Genomic DNA, 18,593 nt, shown 5'->3' with positions numbered 1-18,593 from the left:
ATGCACTGCTCCAGTGGCGTAAGATCGTGCCCCTGCGCTGAGAAAGAAGTGCGCTCTGGGAGATGTAGTCTCCGAAGTTTGAAGAACTTCGGGAGTTCAGACCCAGAGAAAACGAGACCGTTGGACACCTCAGTTTCCTAGAATTTTCTTCTTTGCCCAATAATAAGGATAATGAATAATGATAATGGTAATATTTATACCCCGCCCATCTGGCTGGGTTCCCCAGCCACTCTGTACCCTCTGAATACTGTACAAAATAAATTCTGCTCCTTCTAACTTGACCGCGTATTTTCCTAATAAAGCAGATGACAACCCTAAAAATATTTTGCAGCTAGCCGTAGAGTGCTTGCTTCAGCCCGTCAGTTATATGAGGATTAAGTTGTAGCCAGGCAAACGTTGTGTAGGCCTATCTCTGTGTGCAAACAACTACCAGCTTAACATATATCCATTTTCTAAATAGGAATACATTGTGACTGTTAAGTATTAAAATTAAGTGCATTTTCATATTTTATGTATGCAGGGCTTTTTTTCAGTTCCGGCACCTCTCAGGTGGGCACCATTGCCATTCTAAGAGAATGAGGGAGGCATTCACGGTGAGTTCCAGCACCTCTTTTTCTAGAAAAAATAGCTCTGTACGAATGTATGTATAAATATGTACCGTATGTACAGTATGTAGAAATAGATAAAACATAACCTCTAATCAACTCTAAGGTGTATTTCATACACACACATACATTAAAAACCATTATAATGTATAAATTACTTTTAAAATAATAAAATAAAAGTAAAATATTATCAGAAATTTGTAAGATACTGTATAACAAAAATTAACTGTCTAAAACTGCCCCTCAAAGGTCAGTACTGCACCCTCTGAAGTCTGTGCCCTAGATGGCTGCCTAGCTGGCCTAATGGTAACACTGGCCCTGAGACCCACACAGAAAGGTTTGCTTTTCTTATAGCTGTCCTACATCTACACTGACCCAAGTAGCCTTGGACACAGGCACAATTTGGACTTGATACTATTTAGCAGATATAACTAGTCGCCAGCAGATGGCCCTCTTAATGTAAGGTCCTAGGTGGATAATTTGCATAATGTAGATCCTCCCAAGCAATGGAAAGCCTGTTTTATTTAAAGTTTCTGAGAGAGAAAGGTAAGTTACCGAAAGCAAAACAGGCGTGTGTATACTAGTAGTTCATGGGTCTTCATCTGAGTCGGAAGCCACTGCCAGGCCATGATGTAAGGTGGATCTCAAGCAGCACTACCACCATACAAATGTATGGTAAAGGGGTGGGGGTTAAGAAATGGGCTTCCAGATCTTGTGGGTCAGAAAAAGTTGAAAACCAATGTACTAATTGAAAGATAAAACCAAATAAAAGCCACATTTGCCTGTATTATTTTAAAAACCTAAGTCAGGCATGGCACCCACATAATTATAATTTCAATTTGGCCAGGTTTCACACTTTACAATAATATGAATGCCTTACTACAGTATGCACTGTATTTTAACTATAATTCTTCTAATGGTATCATCATCCAAAATTTTATTATACCTTTGCACTATGTGTATCTTATCTAAAGATGCACTTGTGCTTGCTCACTGTTTTTAAGCTAAAATAGCTACCTTTGGAATTTCTTTCTCATTTCCACTTAACATAGGGAGACTTCTATTGCAGAACTGGCTTTTTCTTTGTTTTGATTATAGAACACTTTTGTGTTTTGAAACTGAAACTCACAATTTTGGAAAGAGGTAAATATCCTGCAAATGCAAAGTCAGGTTGTTTTGTGGCCAATTACAGTCACTGCACAGTCATTTACTATGTAACCATTGGTTTAAAAGTTAACATAAATAACTATATACTTTGTAACAATTCCTCCTTTCCAAAAATAACATCACCCATGACAATGAAATAGCCAAAAAAAACCCACCTTGACTGAAGACCTTCAAATTGCAGGATAGAAATGTAACGATAACCGTAATTGGTCCACTACTGAAATACCAAGGCCAAATAAATGCTGGAGTAGCTCATCATCAGACCAAGATTTGTGATAAAAGAAGTAACTGAATTATAAGGAAAGTGAATGATTAAGGAAAGTGTTAACTTGCAAGTTTTTAAAGAGCTATATTCTTACTGTGAAGAGTCAAAGTCTTTAAAGTCAGCGTGCTTGTGACCTTCATTCTCAGGTAAGTTTGTCATGTGGCCCCCAAATGATTATCGATGATGAAGTGTGAGACCGAAAAGGGTTCTTCACCCCAGGTTAAGACATATAGTACATATAAACTAATGCAGTAAACATTTAAAATGCAAAAAGAACAAATTCACGTATGTAATTGTGTTATTTGGAACTCTATTAAAAAGGATAAATTCTTCCACTGAAATAGGGTCAGTGGCCCATTCAGTGATTGCACTAATTTAATGTTCCTTGTTGACATATATTCATTTCTATTCACAGTGCTGCACTTAGTGCTATCTGCATCTAAATGCAGTCATTTTCGCCTTCCTTTTACAACAGCTTTACAACAGAACTTTTTGATGAGTGTCTGATTATGCAAACATTTTAAGAATTCAGATAGATATTTTGCCATATCAGTATACAGCTACTACTTGCTTTCAGGTCGTTTTCATCAGCTGAATAAATACTTGCGTAATGTTTCACATCTATCTGCAGTCTAATTCTCCCTTTTAATTTGAAACTCAGTCTTCACTACAAAGCAGGGTGGGAAACATGGGTTCTCCATCTGTTGGACTGCAACTCTCATTCACCCTGACCATTAACCATACTGGCTGGGGCTGATGTGAGTTTGAGTCTAATAACTTCTGGACCGACAAAAGTCTCCCATTTCTCCCCTACAGTATTCACAGTTTTATAATTTGGCAGAGCCGGCCCATTCATGAGGCAAGGTGGGGCTGCCACCTCAGGCAGCAGGAACCACAGGGGCAGCAGATCCGGCTTCCAAGGAATGCATCACCTGCTGCTGTGGTGGTGGCAAGAGCTGTTGTGCGCTCCTTGGAGGCTGGATCTGCCATCTCAGCAGCTCCTTGCAAAGGCATCTCTGCAGCACCCTCTTGGCAAATAGGAGGAGCTGCTGGTCTCCTCTCTCCCTTGTTCCCAATATAGATTTTCTTCCTTGGTGTGGAGGCACCATTTTTGTGGTTCGCCTCAGGTGCCAAGATGTCTTGGGCTGGTCCTATAACTAGATGTCCTAGCAGTGCTCCCTGTATTTAATAAGCATCTACATGCATGCACCTGCATACACATGCACAAAGAAATACACACACCTTGATATTTAATTCTGTCTCTCCCAAAGCGTAGATCATTAGCTGCAAGCCATTTCCTCAATTTCCAGATAGTGACAGATATAATAAACGTTCATATTAACAACTAACCTCATAGGAAGCTAATGGCCAGAAGTCAATTGTTTAGAAGCTTCCTGTACATGAGGAAATGGGAAAACAAAAGGAGCAATACTAAGGCACAGTTTTGTCTAGAATTCTGTGGAGCCAAAAGTTCTATAAAGCAGTATTAAAAGAAATGAATAAATAGCATTCGTGTATACATGTGCTTTCCCTTGATCCTCTCTCCCTCTCCATTGAGTAGGATGAATGCTCCCACCCACCCAGAGGGGTGCCTGGCATCTTCTTCATTATACAGTTTTCCATCAAATGGAGAATATGCATTTTCTCCTGGGCTTTGCCAACTGAGATACGTAGTTTTCTAATCCACCCTATTTGTGCGACTTTAGACTCCCATCTCCCATCAGCCTCAGTCTGTATGGCCAGTGCTCATGAATAATGGGAACTGGAGTCCAGCAACATCTGAAGGCCCACAGGTTTCCTGCCAGAGACACCACATAATATATAATATTTTTCCATCTATAGGATGTCCCCATGTATAAGACCCCCCCCCATTTTGGGGGATTAAATTTTAAGAAAATGAGGGGAGGTGGCCCAGAGTTGTTGAGCCTCTCACCCCAGGCAGCTGTGGGCAGGAAACACTCCCTAGATCGTTTCCTGCATGCAGCAGCATTGGGGGAATTTGTGCTTCTGCCAGCCATCCCATGGGCAGGAGTGCAACCTCCCCTGATGCCGCCGCATATGGGAAATGACCCAGGGAGTGCCCGCCGTGCACAGTGGCATCGGGGGAAGTTGCGTTCCTGCCCACCGGATGGCTGGCGGCGTGCAGCTTCTCCCTCCCATGCAGCTGTGGGCAGGGAACACCCTGGCAGCGCCCCGCTTCTCCCCCGCCCCCATGCCACTATCTGTGTATTGGACAACCCCAGTTTTTTAATGTGATTTTTGAGTAAAAAAAACCTTGTGCAATACATGGAAAAATACGGTAGGTTCATTGTCATATGCCCCCATTATGTAAATATTGTCTTTAAGAGGAAATGCAAGAGAGTACCTGAGTGATGCAGCGATAAAGTAAAAAGAGGAGACTGAGTGATACAGGGCCTACATGACAAATGCTCTAGTAGCAGCCTTTTCTGAGCAATGCAGAACAATAATTATTTAGGACTAATTAACTTGATGCTATAGTAGATAAGAATTCTGTAAATAATTAAACATGCAGATAAGCAAGTTTTATAACGAAGAGAGTATGGTTAGAAAGCAGGTTGAATGTAGCTGGGGAATCACAGTGGGGCAAGTATGTGGGACTTTATGGCTCTCAGAAATGCTGCCTGTCAGCACTGGAGAGACAAGATTTGTTGTTCATGCGGATTTTAGTGGATAGTGTTATTTGAAGCGTATGAGGAGCAGGAAGGCAACTCTAGCCCTTTTCATATACTAATTCAGTTTTTCCTTCACTTCCTTTGGTTAATGTTCCATGCACTGAAAAAAATTGAGTCAGACAGTCTGTGATATCTGTTGGTCTTCCTTACAAGGTCATGTATACATTTCTACTAGCCTCATCCATCTGTTATGATTTAAGTTCATTGGCACAGATGTAGTAGCTTGTTACTGAGCTGCAGCTATATTGGAAAATGTAACCTGAAACACTCCCCCCTCCCCATTTGCTTGTTGAGATTCAGTGAGGTGAAAGATTTTATTTAGCTTTTTACAGTAGTTGTATAGAGAAGGTCCTTCAATCTACATTGTGGAACACTGCGTAAACAAGTAGTAGTAGTAGTAGTATTATCAGCAGCAGCAGCAGTATAACTCGAGTTAGAATTTAAAAGGTATTCAAATTCTGTACTTTAGAGGCTGACATACACTTATTTATGCTGTTTTCACCATGTATCGGATAAGAATGCTGAGACTATTTGTTCCTGCCCATGATTCTCAGCATTTCTCTACATCGTAATTTGCAAAAATGATTTTTAGTGCTCGTAACAAATTTTTTTTTGTAAAATAACAATAAAAGGTAGCTTTATCCTGAGACTTCTCTGTGCATTTTTCCAATGCAGCATGTGCCAGGGTCATACTGTTATTAGATCCTCAACTCATGAATGTTACTCACCAACCTCAGGATTTATTGAGACGTGTTGCATTTAAAACTGATATACACACTTGATTTTGCTTGTCTGGGGGTTCCAGGCCAAGAACGAAGGCAATGTTTCAATGTCACTCACCCACATAACAGGTTGAGCAAACTATCAGAAGTCTAGCAGGTAAGCAAGTGCAAATTGAAGACCAAGACATGCATCAGGTCTGGTAGGTCATTCTGTAGTTTTAAATTTGTGAAACAAGCAATTAGCCTGTCCAGGAAGTCAGGACAGAGTGAAGACAGACATACCATAAATGCAATGAATAAGGAATGAACATTCCCTGCCCTGGAAACAAATGCCTCAGCATGCAGCACATGGGTGTTCAAGCCACTTCCACCAGACTTTACAATATCTATCTTCATCCTTAGAAACCAAGATCACAGATTTTAAAGCAAGATGAGGGACAAATGCAACAGGGAAAGTGTTAGGCACTGCATAATTTATCCAGTGAGGGGCATCAAAGGTAGCACTCCTGTGTAAATAACCTCTTGTGACTCCAAGTGCTGTCACAATCCCAGATGTAGGCATTGCTTGAGGTTACGCAGGTTAAGATACAGGATTTTTGGGACATGCTCAAAGTTACTCTTCACATTCTCAGGGCTGAGTCAAAGCACTGAAAACCGACTGTGTGGCTATTAGGAAGGCCAGAATAGTTAGATGACTAGAAAAGGAAGCCAAGGCAATCTGCTTGTAAGTAAAGTAATAATGTACAATTCCATTAAACTGTCTTCTCCACAGAGGGAGAAAATGAATACATTTAGATTACAGTCTCAGAAGGCTAGAAATAGAAATAAGATGGTTTTTTAAAAAAGCAGAAAGAGTCAGGTTAATTAATAGTGCCTATTCTGGACACTTCCCGTATTACTATTAATAGTTTCCTTCTAGAAATGTAATTGTTCACCATGTGCTCAGCATGCAGTATTAAAATTATATTATGCCTGATACATTTTGTAATTTGATTTTAAAAGCAGAAAAAATAATTTACCAATTTCTTCTTCCTTAACTACTGTTATTGTTATATACTGCAAACATATGAATATGATACCAGCTACATTTACATACAAGTTGCAAGATAAGGCTGCAATTTTAAAACACAACTCACCTGAGTGAGTGTTGATTTCACAGCTACAGTGCAATTACATGCAGGTCTACTCAGAAGTAAGTCCCACTGGGTTCAGTGAGACCAACTCCCAGGTAAATGTGCCCTTAGCAACAACAATTTATTGGTCACCTTCTAAACAACCATCTCAAGGCAATTTACACTGAAGGTAATTAAAAGCTGTTAAAACTACATAAAGAATAAATACATTTAAACAAGCCTAAACTGTACAAAGTAGACCCTTGCAAAATGCCTATTTATCCAGCTGGGAAATCTGGTTGAAACAAAAATGTCTTCAATTGTTTCAGGAAAGTGCAGATATTGAGTGCCTATCATATCTTGACAGGAATACCGTTCCACAAAATAGCGGCAGCCACACTAAAAACCCTGCAACGCAGGCTTCTGAGCTCTTCACTAGAGCGCTTCTGAGCTCTTCACTAGACAGTGTATAAAGCAAACTGGGCCTGAGTTGCATATATCTTATTCCTATTCATATGTTTCAGATAAAGGGATTGTTTTTAAAGATGGGAGGAAAACAAGGACAGAAAAGAAAACAGGGAATGTTTCAGTGTGAGCATAGAAGTTTACATCTTGCCCACTACATCTTTGTTTAGTCTGCTTTTCCAAGATATAACATTTATTTTAAAATGTTAGCTCTCAGATATGGTGAGTTATGACCTGAACACCTTAAAATATATTATAACAAGACTTTGGCCAACATACCTATTTGGTTCAAATTTACTGGAATTGGCTTTGCGTGAATCTGTTGTGCTAAATTCATGCTGAGAGTGCTAGCTTCTGGAATTTGTCACTAACATAACACCTTAGTTGGATGTTACATTGGGCCTCAAATTCTGCACTGTAGTCTAAATCATCTGGCAGTCAATAGACTGAAAGCAGGGCTGTTGCAGACCAGAACTCAGAAGAGCTTGTTAGAAATGAGGACTGTGGATTATTAATTTTTCTACCCTATTATCACTTACACAAACAAGATGCATTTTTCTGCTGACAGCATAATTTTGTTTCACTTTCCTAAGGGGGAAAAAAAGGTTAGCCTTTTAAGTTTTAACGTGGGCCACATGGGCCAAAGTATTGGTTATTTAAAAGATCCCAGAGTGGGGACAGCAAAATATGACAAAATACTTGGTAAGCACAACATTAATGAGTCACTACAGTGTTGCATGAAATAGCTGTTTTTTGTTTTATTGTTGGCAGCATTACAGTACTGAAATAATATGTGCTTCATACTAGCAAATAACGAAGGCAGCCCTGTCCCTAACTCCATATATTTTAGCAATTTTATTTTTCAGAGATTTATCCCCATGTGAAATACTGCGTGCTTTAAAGGGATTATTCAGTGTGTGCTGTTAATACCAAGTCAAATCAAAGCAGTACTGAAACCCAGCAATCAAGACAGGATATGACAAAGCAGAGGGAATGAGATAAGCAACATTTCAAAGCAATTTATTAATGAAAACTGAGCACTGACATTTTAAATGTAAGATATTTCAATGTGAATATAAAATAATAATAAACAATTAATGAAAAAAAGTTTAAATTTGTTACCGGATCAAATATATAAACTAAGTAACACTGCAGAGACCTAGCGTTTATTATATGGACTTCATATAGGAATAACATTATGGAATAAACATCTGTTGTTTTCTGCAGATTGTAACCTTCTGTTTTACAATCAGAAGCACCTCTAGCTACCTTATACAAGCAGAACAAATCATACAAGTCACATATAGGAATACCAGTTTTGCAGTTGTTTGTCCAGATAATGTAAGATCAGGCGATAACCCTCTCTCTTGCGGTGACAAATTCCAGATACTCCTCAAAATTCAACACAAGGCACTTCTGCTGTTCTGTGAAGCTACTTGCCATCCTTTTAAACTGTAGGACCATTCTAAACTTCCAGGGATGTCCAGAGCCTTGTACGTGGCAGCCATGGGAGGTGGGCAGGACTTTTGTTGGGGGGGGGCAGAACCGACATGATAGGTCACTTAAGTATTTCTATTGTTTTACCTATTTATCTACTTGCACTGGCATGCTTTCCAACTGCTAGGTTGGCAGAAGGCTCTCCCCTTGGCTATGCCCATGCTGGCAGCTACTGAATTTCTGTGGTTTCAGTGGAGTGGGCTCTCTGACATTTCAGTTAATGCCAGTGATGCTGCCAGCCAGGGCAGAACTTTGGGACGCATGTACAGGGCCCCAACATAGCAGAATGAGCAGGGGAGGCCTGTACAGAGCTTGTCTGATGCCGAGGGTGGGAGTCTTGTTGGAATCAAGTGATAAACTCAAAAAAGCATCCAGTCCTTGGCAAGGCCCCCAGCTGGCTTAGCCCTCCAAGGTCCAGTGCAAGTGTACTCGCCTGTCTCCCCTTCTGCACAGCTGGAAGCAAGGGGTTCCCAAATGGCTGGCTTACCACACTGTAAAGTGTTACCAGAGAAGGACCCATAAAGAACATTAAGGCCAAATTCCCTAACTGTACCACTGATTTATGGGCAGTAAATGTGATAATTCCTTTGCATTGATTTTGGGGACAGAACAACCCCTACCATTTTCCTTTTTCTCCCTTATAGTGATGAAGAAGAGCGTGTATTTGTTTGTCATATTTATGGTGGAAGATAAAGGCTGTTCCCCCCCCCTTCAAATCACATAATTCTAAAATAAAATGACCCCAATCAGGTCTGGGTCTGATCAGTGCCTGCACCAGAAATTGCCTGGGAACCCAATGTACACCTCCTTGAGCTTCATAATGGAAAAAAGGTGGAATATAAATATATAACCCTAATAATAATAACTTCTCTGTTATCTAGGGCAGCTTTCTGGAGACAGCAAGGATGTGAAGACAGTTAATACCACGGTGGAATGAAGAGAGCCCTTTCACTTTCTGTTCTACAGTAAAAGACTTCAATTACTGAAGGGAGGCTGCAAAGGGGTAATGATAACCAAACACTTCACGTGGTCCTCAGCGATGGTAGGCTAAGCTTGAAAAGCATGAAAAGTCTGGCGAGGAAAGGGAACTAGGCCGGGTTGGACTAGATGACCCTAGTGGTCCCTTCCAACTCTACGATTCCATGTAAGGAAGAGGCGGTGGGTGGTTTGGGAAAAGTCAGGAATAACGAGTAGAAGTTTATCATGTGGGGTCAACAGCAAAGCTACGGAGAAAGGGGAAGTGGCAGAGGGAACTGGGAAGGGTATTTCCCCCCTCTATATTATGATTATGCAGCACTCACCCTTATGACACAAAACCAAAGCCGCTTCCGAAAAGGGGCGCAGCTTAGAACGTGGCGAAAAAGCAACCAACGAAACTTCAGTATTCCTGCTTGTTTTAAAGTTTCCAGCCTTAAAACCCCCAAACCTGAGATAGCTTGCAACTAGTAAAAATAACACCAGACTCGCCAGGCACCAACCATTTCAGTTTTAATGACGGGCGGGGGCGACGGGGGGAAGATGATGGGATCCCCTCTCAATCCTCCTTCCACGCCTCCGCAGGTTCTTTTTGGACGCGGGTTCCCACAACCCCACAAACCTGGATCTCTTCCTCCCTCCGTCTTCCTCGTGGGCGGAGCAGGAGCCCGAAAGCCCGGCCAGGAATTCAAGAGGGAGGCTCCCAGCTTTGGGAAGTGGAATCACGGCTCTGCCCCCGCCCTTTGCCCCATCTCTTTCCGTGGAGCTGGGCGCGCCCTCCCTTCCCCTCGATGACTCGTCCCCTCCGCGAGGCGGGATGAGCCCGGATCCCAGCCCCTCCCCCGCCCGCGAGAGATTTGGGGGCGAGCGGGACCACCCCTCCTCAGCCTCTCCTCCTCCCGTTTGCCTTGGCCGGGCCATATATACGCGACGAGAGGCGCACTTTCCCTTTTCCCTTGGAAAGGGAGGCCTTGCGCCGTCGGGCGGGGACGCGCAACGCCGTGTGGCTGCGCGGCGCTCCTGAGTATTACGGCGCCCATTCCTGGCTCCTTTGACTTGTTCTCCAGCGGCGGCGGCGGCGGCGGCGGCGGCGAGGGAAGCTGGAAGCGCTTTTGCTTTTGTCGATCCTGAGCAGCCATGGCCGAGCGCCGCGCCTTCGCGCAGAAGATCAGCAGGTAAGGCGGGCGCTGCGACCAAGCTGTGGGCCCCGCGGGCTTTGCTGCCGGAGGAGCTGCAACTTGGGTTCTGCCGGCGAAGCGCCAGGGGCCTAAGATGCCGCCTGGCTCCGCGCGCCTCTCCCCGAGGCAGCCTGCGGGTGGCCGGGTTGCGCTTGGGGCGGGGAAGGGCTCGCCCGGCGGGTGCTGCTGCTGCTGCTGCGCGTTCCGGGCTGGCCCTGGTCCTGCCAGGAGTCACACCCTCTCGGTCCTCGGGTGCCCCGCGTAGCCGGGGGCGGGGAGCATTGTGCGCTCGCCTGTTATCGCAAAGGGCGTTGCGCTCTCTGCGTGACCCCGATCTGCAGGCACCTTCTGTCTGCCGAGCACCCGGCGGGTGGGCGGGGCGCCTGGTGGGGTTTCTCCTCGATCTGGCAGAAAAAGCGAGCGAGGGTCGTCCCAGGGCTTTGCCGTACTCTGGCGTCTGCGTCGGAGGGAGGTGGCTGCATTGTGTGGTTGCGCCGTGCTTTGTGAGCTGCTTGCAAGTGCACGGGAGCAAACCCCAAGCATGCCGTTCGTTTATGCGCTGGCTTAAAATTGCCGTGCATGCATTGTCCTTTCCCCCCTCTTTATCTTTGCATTCGGTGAATCGTGTGCAGGCCCCTTTTGTCATGCATTGTTCTCCGGATTCGTGTAGCAGTCCTTATGCCTGTGAATTGTGTTTCTCAGAGTGTGGTTCTAAGCTGCCTAGTGTGCTGTGATCTGGTGAGGTGCGCCATGGCTTTGCCTTCAAGGTTGTGATGCATGTGCCTGAGGGGGCTGGTGATGCGTGCATTATACACAAAGGGGAATCTGGGATGGGTTCTTGGTCATGTGCAGAACACACAATGATGTTTTCTTGTCTGCTATACAGCATGGCAAGCATCTCTCATTCCACGGAATAAGGTGGAGACCAGAACACAGGTCTCATGTTCAGGGGATGCAAAACCCTCTGAAATTCTTTGCTGTCTTTCAACTGTCAACCTGCCCCGGAATTGTAGTGTCCCTTTCCTTAAGTTCTTTCTTCACAGCAACTGGAAGGACTATAAATGTGTCAAGGTCCTGATTTCCTGCTAGCTTCCCTGCAAGATGGTTAAGAGTTTGTATATTCTTCACTTTCTCTTTTATGAGAAAATACTTTCTATATATCTGAGGTGTCTCTTGGTACCATCTTAGTTATACTTAGTGAAGTCCAGTTTGCAAGTTAGAATATTAGTCCAAGGAAAGTGTTGCAATGAGCAGTATATTCGGGTGGGGATTTACAGTGATACCTCGGGTTACATACGCTTCAGGTTACACACTCCGCTAACCTAGAAATAGTGCTTCAGGTTAAGAACTTTGCTTCAGGATAAGAACAGAAATCGGGCTCTGGCGGTGCGGCGGCAGCAGGAGGCCCCATTAGCTAAAGTGGTGCTTCAGGTTAAGAACAGTTTCAGGTTACCTCCGGAACAAATTTAGTACTTAACCCGAGGTACCGCTGTATATGGAGTAGAGGAGCCACTGCCATATTCTGTATACTGAAGTTCACTACTCCATCTATACACAGTGCTGCCTCAGTAACTTTAGAGCTGTTCCATCTGTGCTTCTTTGAACTACTGACACACATTTACAGTGCATTCCTTTGCATGTTTACTCAGAGGTGAATCCCTTTCTCTCTACTAAGTGTGTTTTAGACCACATTTAAAAGCGGCATCATACCACTTTAACAGTCCTGGCCTCTCCTGGGAATTGTACTTTGAACAATTCTCAGAACCCTTAGCAGAGACCCTTCATCCTTTTACAGAGGTACAATTCTCAGAGTTCCCTGTGTTAAATGAATAGAGTGCATGTGGCCTAGATTACAGCTGTAAATTGAGTAATGGGGAGATTTTAAGGATAATAGTCCTCCCTACATGCATGTATCTTTGGGTAGGTGATGCTAATCTACATTACTGGCTTTCAGTTCATGACCAAGGAAGTAGTAATAATTCCAGATTAAAGAGTTATGATATTGTTCACTGCTCCCTTAGCTTTCCCCACCCTGCTAGATATTATTCAGGCACCCCCAAACTCGGCCCTCCAGCTGTTTTGGGACTACAACTCCCACCATCCCTAGCTAACAGGGCCAGTGGTCAGGGATGGTGGGATTTGTAGTCACAGAACAGCTGGAGGGCCGAGTTTGGGGATGCCTGTTACATTTAGGACCAATAACAAAATGTTGCAAAGTAAATTCTACTTCTTCCAGTTCACCATGCCCTCTTCTAAAACATCTATTCCACCCCTTCCTCATATTTTCTGTGGCTACTGAGCTTGCTCATTTCTCTTTAGGCTGCTTTGGGGGGGGGGAATGTTGTCCCAATTTCCCCCCTAGACTTACTTTCTTATTCCTGCAGACTGTTAGGTTCTCCCAAGCATTTTTTTTAAATCTATCTCTTGTTTCTCATGGTCTTTGTTTGGGCTACAACACTCCCCAGATGGGTTCCCTATTAGAGAGACAGATAGTGGTAAAAGATTGGGGGCAGGATGCAATTAAGAAAACCTTCCTTCCTGGTGCATTTTGCCATGGGAGCTGATTGTGCCATGGGAGCAAGTGAGTTCCATTTGAAATCAAATAGATTTCCACTTAGGCTCCCAAGCAACTTATTATTATTAGTCTCTCTTCCTCACCTTCCCCAACAACTAGAAATGACTGTGTCTGAGAATCTGGGGATCACAGCTTGCAATTCTAAGCATGCATACCGAAGAGAAAGTCCCATTGAAATCAATTAATATGTTTGCAGTGATGCAACTTTCTTTCACCCCTCACCAGGGGAACGAAAAGAATCTGTTTTGCTTATTAGAACACTGAGTGATTGATCAAGTGCTCTTGCTAAAGCTCTTGACTACTTCTCTTAAGTAGTGGCTGCATCAGATTGACATTGGCCGGCTCAATTGTAGCTATTCAGAAGGCAGGAGCCAGAAGAATGTTACTTTCACCCCTTGTGAATGGCAAGCTCTGGCAGCAGTGACTGAATCTATTCATGGCAGAGGACCACTCCAAAGGAAAAATGGGGGCGGGGTGGGGAGAAGAAGAGTGTCAACCTTTCTCGTCCTTGACTTTGTTTATAGGGAAATGGAAAATGCTGGAAGAGACCAGAAGTGATGAACTGTCTGTATTTGATCCCTGTGTATTCCTTATTTTCTTTGCAACAGCAGCAATAAGAGAAATATACAGTGGTACCTCAGGTTACATACGCTTCAGGTTACAGACTCCACTAACCCAGAAATAGTGCTTCAGGTTAAGAACTTTGCCTCAGGATGAGAACAGAAATTGTGCTCCCGCGGCGCGGCAGCAGCAGGAAGCCCCATTAGCTAAAGTGGTGCTTCAGGTTAAGAACAGTTTCAGGTTAAGTACAGACCTCCGGAACGAATTAAGTACTTAACCCGAGGTACCACTGTATTCAGGTATATCCATAAGAAGTGGTATGCATCCGCAGGGAGAAGGCTTTACAACCAATTTTGGAATTTATTTTCATGCATTTTTTTAATTTATGAATTGCTTCCCATGAAAACACCCTGAAGTGTTTAATAATTAAAATACATCAATACGTAGTAAAGATATATACTGTATAAAGCAATTTCAAATCCAATTCAGATGCAGACTGGGATAAGAACTTTATAGACGGCTTGCTGAAAAAGAAAGGTTTTCAGTAGGTCCTAATAGGAGGGTGCTGCGCTAAAAGTCTGATTCCTACAACGTACGGATTTCTGTCCCAACACTGAATCCCCCTCTTAAATATGGTGCCTTAAAACATCTTTGAGACTCCTGGTGAAAACTGTTTATTCAAGTTTTTTTTTTGTTTTAAAAAAAATCATTTAGAAGCCATGAAAAGTTTTCATTGTTCTTGAAATATTGATATCTCAGAAGTTGAAATTTTAAGTCTTAGGCCCCATGCAAGCCATTTATAGCCTCTGGTTTTCTTCACGCTGTGAACAGCTGCTCATGTTGTACAATTAAACCATTCCACAAAATACTTAGATATTCTCGGTAGTAAAATTAGATTCTTACCAGAATCCAGTTTTAATGGGTTTGAACAACAGTTCAAAATGCAAAGCCTTTCTGTCACGTTGTCTTTCTTGGTTCTTATGGAAAGTAGCAAAATTCACAATGATCTTTAGCGGTGGTAAGGTTTCACTGCAGTCTGCAACTGGTTATATGTTGGCTCGGTGCAAAGCCTGAATTGCTTTTCTTTTGGGCCGCTTGCTCAGCTGATGTTATCAAAAAGAGTGCTTTATTACATTTCTTTTTTACTTCTTAAGAGCTACTTTTCACATAACTTTTTAAAAATTTGGTCATACGTGTGAAAGCCACATCTGTGCCTGCGGATATATGGAAAATGTAATTTGGAAAACACTAGGTCAGAAATCCAAACGTCTTACGGGTGTCTTTGGCTCAGTTGCTCAGAGGTTACAGACTCTACTGTTGGCTCTTTGGGGTGACTTTGAGCAAAACTGAGGAATGGTGGAAGGTATTTTGGCAAAAATATTGCTGGTGCAGATTGGGCCAACATTGTCAGAGCTTTTCACAAGAAACAGCTTATAGCTCGGTGCTATAGAATAGGAATGATAAGGAATGTAGTCTGTAATATGTGGAGGGCACTGTTGGCTGCCCTGAAAAACGAGATACAGTGGTACCTTGGTTCCCAAACTTAATCCGTTCCAGAAGTCCATTCCAAAACTGAAGTGTTCCAAAACCAAGCTGCGCTTTCCCATAGAAAGTAATGCAAAATGGATTAATCCGTTCCAGACTTTTAAAAACAACCCCTAAAACAGCAATTTAACATGAATTTTACTATCTAATGAGACGACTGATCCATAAAATGAAAACAAAAATATACTACAGTCACACAATCAATCAGTAGCTGAACTGGGTTCCACACAGTCACAAAACAAAACAACCCGCAATGGAAAAAGCCCCCCTCAAAAGCACAAAATAAATAGCAAAAACAAACAGACCTCAGCATAACATTCAAAACTGAGCACATTCAGCTTCTGAAAAATGTTTACGAACAGGAATGCATACTTCTGGGTTTGCAGTGTTTGGGTTCCAAGTTGTTTGAGTACCAAGGCGTTTGAGAACCAAGGTACCACTGTAATCATAATTCCAAACATAGTGCACATACTTGAATTGTGCATATAAGGACAATAGGGGTGTCTTTTTTAAAAAACACCTTTCATTTTTAAAAACACTGAAAGTCTGCACCTGCAGACTTACAAAAGCAGTTTCCAAAATTTACATTTGGTCTTTTCTGGTCTGGACTTTTCATGTACTGTCAATGAGCCTTTGTTTCAGAAAAAAACCCTCTCTGCATATAATGATCTCATTGAATCACAAATGTTGTAGAATATTTGGTTAATTATTTTTCTCCTTTGTGACAGTCTTTGAAAACTAATTCCATATCCTTTGGTAACATAAACAGTTCCATCCTTTGATAATATTAGAAGCTACGTTTTCTCTTGGTGGAGGATTGTGGTTGCATCCTGGTAACAATTTGTAGACAAATTCCAGAGGCTTTATTTTTTTTCCTGCTGCCAGTGAATTCCTAGAAATGAATATATGCACCCCACAAGAAAAGGTTACACATGTTCCATTAATAGACTCAAAGTGCTTTTAAGGCAAATCATCTCTTCTTATGGCTGTAAAGTTAACTCATTCAGGGGTTGCCCACCTTTTTGGGGCAGTGGGCACATTTTGAATTTTGAGAGAGTGCTAAGGGTACCAGTCACAAAATAGCTGCTGCTGGGATGCGGGGTGGTTGTAGCCCAACATGAAACAGCTGCTGTGAGGGGCATGACATAACACAAAATGAGAGAAGAAGCCACTTACTTTGCTGACTTCCTTGAACTGCAAAAATGAGAGGAGGTCTCATAGCTAGTGAGCTCTCTTTTCGTTGGTGGGTCTGAAGCCTAGTTTAGTATATGAGCAGGAATGGGGAACCAACAGCCCTCCAGATGTTGTTGGACCACAACTTCCATTACCTCTGACCCTTGGTGATGCTGGCTGGGGCTGTTGGGCATTGTAGTTCAACACCTGGAGGCTGCAGTTTCTCCATCTTACCTAAAGGAATAATACAGAAGAATTTGCCACCACCTTTCTTCACTGCTGAAATACATGGAATTTCAGTTTACACGGTTTACAGCCAGGATTTATTAAAGAAAAGGAGGTCTGCCTGTGAACAAGATCTAACATATGATAGTGAGAGTTGGATGAACCAAAATCTACTCCTTATAGTTACTAAATACGATGCTGTTGCAGACAGTTCTATTCAGGGGGCGAAGGAAACATCTGCCCTCCCTATGAGGACACAGCAATAAAGAACACAAGAAGATCCCTTGTGTCCCATCTTAGTCATCATCCTGTTTTCCCACAGATCAGATGTCTCCAGGAAGCTCGCATATAGGGTGTGAAGACAACAGTCTTCCCTGCTCTTGTGTCTGTACCCCATCTTTGAAACTTGGAAGTTCTCCTTGGTTACTGTGGGGAAATAGCCACTGATAGGTCCATAATAATAACAACCATGAACTCCTGTATAGCTCTTTCAAGTGTTCAGAGTGCTTCTCAAACATGCAGTCATTATCCACACAATAACCAGTGATGGGGGACCTATGGCCCTCCAGATGTTGAACTCTAACTCCAGTCAGCCACCATCTGCACAGTCAGGGATTTGTCAAATCCTATTTTAAACCCATCTGAGTTTAAGAGCTTTAGGGACATCCTGTAACAATGAATTTTACACATTTAAATATGCTTTTAATGAAATATTGCTCCTGTTTGTCAGTCCTGCATCTCCTGCCAATTTCAATGGATAACCCTGAGTTCTTGTGTTATGAACACACTTCTTACTCTTAACAGTTTATCTCCTGTACTCACTCATGTCTATTCTCTTTCTGGTAAACAATTACCTCCATTGCTGGCCTAGCATTTCTGTTACATTGCTGGGTTCTTTGATGATCCCCGTGATGAAGGTGTTGTCAATTTCATGCTTTAAAGGCTTTTAAAGCCTCCTCTCAAACATCTGATGGACTCTGAAGAGGCTATCAAACTCTGGCAGTCTGTATGCTGATTATTAAGATTTAAAGCAGCAATGGTTTGGAGAGGCAGTGCAAGAATTTATGGACCCGTGTCACTTGGTGACTAATCCTTCGTAGGTCTTATGCCTGGTCTTTTTTCTGCATAGGGCTTTGCGTAGTCAGACATTTTCTGAGTGAGGGCTTTGGGTCAAATTATAGAAGAAGGGCAAGTTTGCAGTGCATATATTTATTTCATGAACAAGAGGGTAATCCTTGCCTTCTTGATATTAATGAAAGGTAATACTTTAGCATTCAGAAGTAAATTACTTTCTGAATCATGAGGTAAAGTGAAAATTTGTAACGAACAATCTACTCCACCTCCGTCACGTCAGTTTGGGAGGAGGTTTGGATTAGGCAGAGGTGTCCCTCATCCCAGCTCTCTTAGCTGGCCTTCTGTTGTCCACTAAATGTGAGTGTGGGAGCCAATGGAAAGCCCTGAAAATGGGACATTTTGAAAGACGCGGTAGAGTTAAGCCAATCTTGCTACCATTGTTAATAGCATTGGGGATCAGGGCTCATCCTGCCTTCCAACCACCATGAACAGATGTGACAGTGGTTCCAACTCTTTTCAAAGCCCTACCATCAGGAAAAGGGAGTTAGGATATTCCTTGCTACTCCTTGGAAGCTTCAGAAGTGGGAAGGTCAATAGGACAAGAACGGGCTGGGCTCTCCAGTTGCTACTCTGATTGTTTTAAAACAAACAGAAACTAAACCAAAGAAAAACTGGCTGCACTGTCATTTAATATGAAGCAAGACCCTGATAAATTTAAATAAATATAGCAGAACATTTCTGTTCCCCATCTGTTTTCCCTC

The 18,593-nt window shown here is 42.7% G+C and overlaps 1 protein-coding gene and 1 long non-coding RNA gene across 18 annotated transcripts in view; both read left to right on the top strand.

Annotated features, from left to right (window-relative positions):
- The first annotated feature begins 21 nt into the window (after positions 1-21).
- Positions 22-9,788, top strand: LOC309372376. 3 transcript variants are annotated; one of them, XR_014169474.1, is made up of 3 exons: positions 22-187; positions 521-593; positions 9,413-9,788. It is a non-coding gene; the product is annotated as an uncharacterized lncRNA (long non-coding RNA). The 3 variants fall into 3 exon arrangements; XR_014169475.1 differs by having other exon boundaries at positions 9,408-9,788; XR_014169476.1 differs by lacking the exon at positions 9,413-9,788 and adding an exon at positions 7,089-7,450.
- Positions 9,789-9,803: 15 nt separating this feature from the next.
- DOCK7 (dedicator of cytokinesis 7) overlaps positions 9,804-18,593 on the top strand; it is a 113,362-nt gene continuing 104,572 nt past the window's right edge. For 6 of the 15 annotated variants that reach the window (XM_081915675.1, XM_081915674.1, XM_081915686.1 and 3 more), the window contains exon 1: positions 9,813-10,676. In XM_081915675.1, the coding sequence (XP_081771801.1) occupies positions 10,639-10,676 (38 nt within the window). In that variant the 5' untranslated portion in view covers positions 9,813-10,638. Of the gene's footprint in view, positions 10,677-18,593 lie in introns of all 15 variants that reach the window. The other 9 variants (XM_081915687.1, XM_081915683.1, XM_081915680.1 and 6 more) reach the window with 4 other exon arrangements.

This window comes from Podarcis melisellensis (assembly GCF_964234715.1).
Source record: "Podarcis melisellensis genome assembly, chromosome: 6".
NCBI classification, from domain to species: Eukaryota; Metazoa; Chordata; class Lepidosauria; order Squamata; family Lacertidae; genus Podarcis; species Podarcis melisellensis.
Note: the sequence above shows the minus strand (reverse complement) of the source record. Positions and strands in the feature narration are given on the sequence as shown.